The following is a 3806-nucleotide window of genomic DNA, read 5'->3' as shown; positions in this document are numbered from 1 at the left end:
ATGACCTGTTCCTAGTCGGCTGGGTGGGGCAAGCTGTAAAGGGCTGAAGAGAGGGCCACAGCTATCATTCAGAGACTGGCCTCTTTTTTTAAATTTTTTTTAATGTTTATTTTTGAGACAGAGAGACACAGAGCATGAACAGGGGAGGGTCAAAGAAAGAGAGAGGGAGACAAAGAATCCAAAGCAGACTCCAAGCTCCAAGCTGTCAGCACAGAGCTCGAGAGGGGCTCGAACACACAGGCGGTGAGATCATGACCTGAGCTGGAGCCAGAACTCAACTGACTGAGCCACCCAGGCGCCCCTGAGACTGGCCTCTTGATAGAACCATCGCTGTGCAATGTGAGGCTCCACATGGGAGATCTTGTAAAAGCTGTTTCTGGAGACATGGAGACTACCTCTTCCATGGAAACCTCATGGAAATGCTCAAGTCCGTCTGTCCAGAGAGGGAGCAATGGAAACGAGGGAGGTGGAGAAAGTGGTGAAACGTGTGTGTGCCTCTGGAGGAGGGAGGGGCAGGAGGAAGGCTGGGCTGCGTCCTCTGTCTGCAGAAGAGTGACCACACCCTGAGACCCTTCATCCACCTCCAGCTGGTAGCTGATTGGATGACATGGTCCTAGTCAGCTGGGTGGGGCGAGCTTTACGAGGGCTGAGGAGAGGGCCACAGCCATCATTCTGAGACTGGCCTCCGGAGAGAAGCAACGCTCTGCAACGTGAGGCTCCACGTTTCAGGAGACATGGAGACGCCCTCTCCCCACTGCCGAGAGGAGTCTCAGTTCCATGTCTTTCCAAACCTCAAACCTTGCGGGTCAAATATGCGTGGTGGTGAAAGCCACGGGGGACCCACTCTGCCTGAGAAGCCGTCACCGTCATCGCACACACCCTGCGACCTGCCTAACGGCCGGGCTCCCACGTCGACAGGTCTGCCCCCCGCAAAGAAACCTGTGAGTTGGAGGAGACCTTCTGTGGTTGGGGCTGGCCTGCAGAACCTGGGGAACACGTGCTATGCGAATGCGGCCCTGCAGTGTCTGACGTACACACCACCCCTCGCCAGCTACATGCTGTCCCAGGAGCACGCCCGAAGCTGTGGGAGGCAGCCATGCTGCGTGCTGTGTGCTCTGCAGGCTCACGTGACCCGGGCCCTCTGCCGTCCGGGAGATGTGATCCGGCCTCCGCCAAAGCTGCTCGCTGCCTTCCACACACACAGGCAGGAGGATGCCCATGAGTTTCTGATGTTCACTCTGGACGCTATGCAGCAAGCGTGTTTGCGTGAGGACAAGCCTTCAGAGCCTCAGGCTCAGGACGCCACCCTCATCCGGCAAATCTTTGGGGGGTACTGGAGGTCTCAAATCCAGTGTCTCCACTGCCAGGGTGTCTCCAGCACTTTGGACCCTTACCTGGACATTAGCCTGGATATCAGGGCAGCTCAGAGTGTGAGCCAAGCTTTGCAACACTTGGTGAAGCCCGAACAGTTGGATGGTGAAAATGCCTATCGTTGTAGTACTTGTCTCGACAAGGTACCTGCTTCCAAGACGTTGACTTTGCACACTTGCTCCAAGGTCCTGATGCTCGTATTGAAACGATTCTGCCATTTCACGGGCAGCAAACTGGCGAAGGAAGTGCAATATCCTGAGCGCCTTGACATGCGACGCTACGTGTCTGGGCGGAACGGGGGGTCGCTGACTTATGTGCTCTATGCCGTGCTGGTGCACGCGGGCTGGAATTGTCACAGCGGACATTACTTCTGTTACATCAAAGCTGGGAACGGCCAGTGGTACAAAATGGATGATGCGAAGGTGACCCCCAGTGATGCGACGTCTGCCCTGAGCCAACACGCCTATGTCCTCTTTTACATCCAGAAGAGTGAATTGGAAAGAGACCGTGGGAGTGAGCCAGGTGCTGGGGAATCCACATGCCTCCAGGCTGACCACGCAGGCACGGCTGCGGCCCAAGGGGGGCCTGAAACCGACCCCAGCATCGAGGTGCCACCATCGGAGGATCACGTGGAAGAGACACCACTGCCAGCAATCACGTTAGACCAGTGGAGATTCCTCCAAGAAAGCCACCGTCCCAAGTCTGAATTCAACCTCAGGAAACTAGAATTTGCTCTTCCCCCCGACGCAGTCCTAATTCACCAGTCCAAATACACAGATGAGATGGGAAAGGATCACCGTGAACCAAACATCTACCGGCTCAACAGTTCAGCCAGGGACATCCCACCTCAGAGGGCAACGGCCATTAACCGAGTCCCTTGTCTCACCGGCAGAGCCAGAGCTACCAAGAGGAAGAACAAGAAGGGACAGAGGTCTCAGGAAGCAGTGCAGGGATCCCACTACAGGCTTTGAGATACACGCCTGCCCACGTGCACACTCACCCGCCCTCACTCACTACTCACTCACTCCCAGTCCCTTGTAGGCCACATTTTGTGTGTTGTAGGTGGGTGTGATCCGGACATGTGGAGGGACCATGAATCTGGCTGTATTCACAGGATATGGCATTCAATTTGGCCTGGAGATTCTTGAGCTCTAAGGCTGGCTTTCTATAATGATATTATTGGAGAGATTTGGAGGATTATGCCGGGTATTTGGAGGATTTCTCCCCTCCATGACACAGAGGAGAATTGGGGGCCAATCAGAGCTGAAAGGGATGTAAGGAGTGGCCAGTCAGGCCTGAAGAGTAGAAAAAAGGCTAAGCACCTGAGTTCGTGAGAAAATGCCTGACATTCAAGTTCCCATCAATGAATTCCTTACTCTCTGTTTATTTTTAAAGCACATTTGTTCCTATGAGTTCCTATTAGTTCCTAGTGTATAATATCTAGTATCTAGTACCTAGTGTCTAATACCTAGGGATGACTTCATAGGGTCTAGAATTGAGGAGCAACAAGGTGATAGGATAGACGGGATTAAAGTGCCTACGAGGTCACATGACCTTGGCCAAGTATAACAGTCTGGGAAGGAAGGAAGTGTCACTCACTGACCGGCCCTCGGGCACGCCGGATGCTGAGTCTCCTCCACTGGAGTCCGCCTGCCACCCGCCATTCTGGATGTCTCCTGACACACAGGAGGAGCATATTTGCATTTCAGGTGGGTTGGGATGATTTGGGCCTCACACAAGCTGTCAGAGAAATAGGACAGGGAGGAAATGGAGGTTGTGATGAGCCTCTACTCACCAAGTGAAGGACTCTTTAGTGTTGAAGAGTATTCTGAGGGCAGAGACTGAGGAAAGGGATGGCTCTCAATGTTCCTGAGGACATGAGGTTCAGATTCCAAAGGAACTGAACCCCAGAGTCTGATTGGTGTGGGGGCATGCGGGAGCAGCGACAGCATCCTGCTCCATTTCGCCATGGGGTCTGAAAGCCTAAAAAATTCACTCCGAGTTTTCACCGGAGTTTTGATATTCATTTCCCATGGTTTACAAGGAAACTCAGAGTGGGGACATAGAAAGAAACCATAAATAAAAGAGTTCAGATATTCACTTTGGAAGATTCCAATCTAGCAGAAGGGATACTAGGTTTTTGGAATTGATTTTGTATTTGAAAATGGCTTCCTTTTATGTCAAATGGGCAGTTCCGTTTTTTGAGAGTCAAGCATACTTGTGTATGTTGGGGCAGTATTTCTCGTGTAAGTCAGGGCAGTATTTCCTGTGGTTTTCATACCAGAGTACAGTTGAGAGACTTCATGAAAGTCTCTCCAATGAGTCATTCAAGACCACCTCCCCTGCCTTTCCTAAGGCTTTCCTGCTGGGGATGGGTCCTCAGGAGACTGTGTAGAACATGCAGGAAGGAGAGGTCATGCAGGGTGAAGACTGTA

At 52.5% G+C, this 3806-nt stretch overlaps 1 protein-coding gene across 1 annotated transcript; it reads left to right on the top strand.

Moving 5' to 3' along the window:
* Positions 1-302: 302 nt before the first annotated feature.
* On the top strand, positions 303-2389 carry LOC123584325 (ubiquitin carboxyl-terminal hydrolase 17-like protein 6). The gene has a single exon (XM_045452122.1). The coding sequence runs from the start codon at positions 735-737 to the stop codon at positions 2340-2342; it is 1608 nt and encodes a 535-aa protein (XP_045308078.1). The 5' UTR covers positions 303-734; the 3' UTR covers positions 2343-2389.
* The last annotated feature ends 1417 nt before the right edge of the window (positions 2390-3806 follow it).

The sequence above is a fragment of the Leopardus geoffroyi genome, chromosome B1 (assembly GCF_018350155.1).
Source record: "Leopardus geoffroyi isolate Oge1 chromosome B1, O.geoffroyi_Oge1_pat1.0, whole genome shotgun sequence".
Lineage (NCBI taxonomy): Eukaryota > Metazoa > Chordata > Mammalia > Carnivora > Felidae > Leopardus > Leopardus geoffroyi.
The sequence above is the reverse complement of the archived record's forward strand: the minus strand, read 5'-3'. Positions and strand labels throughout refer to the sequence as shown.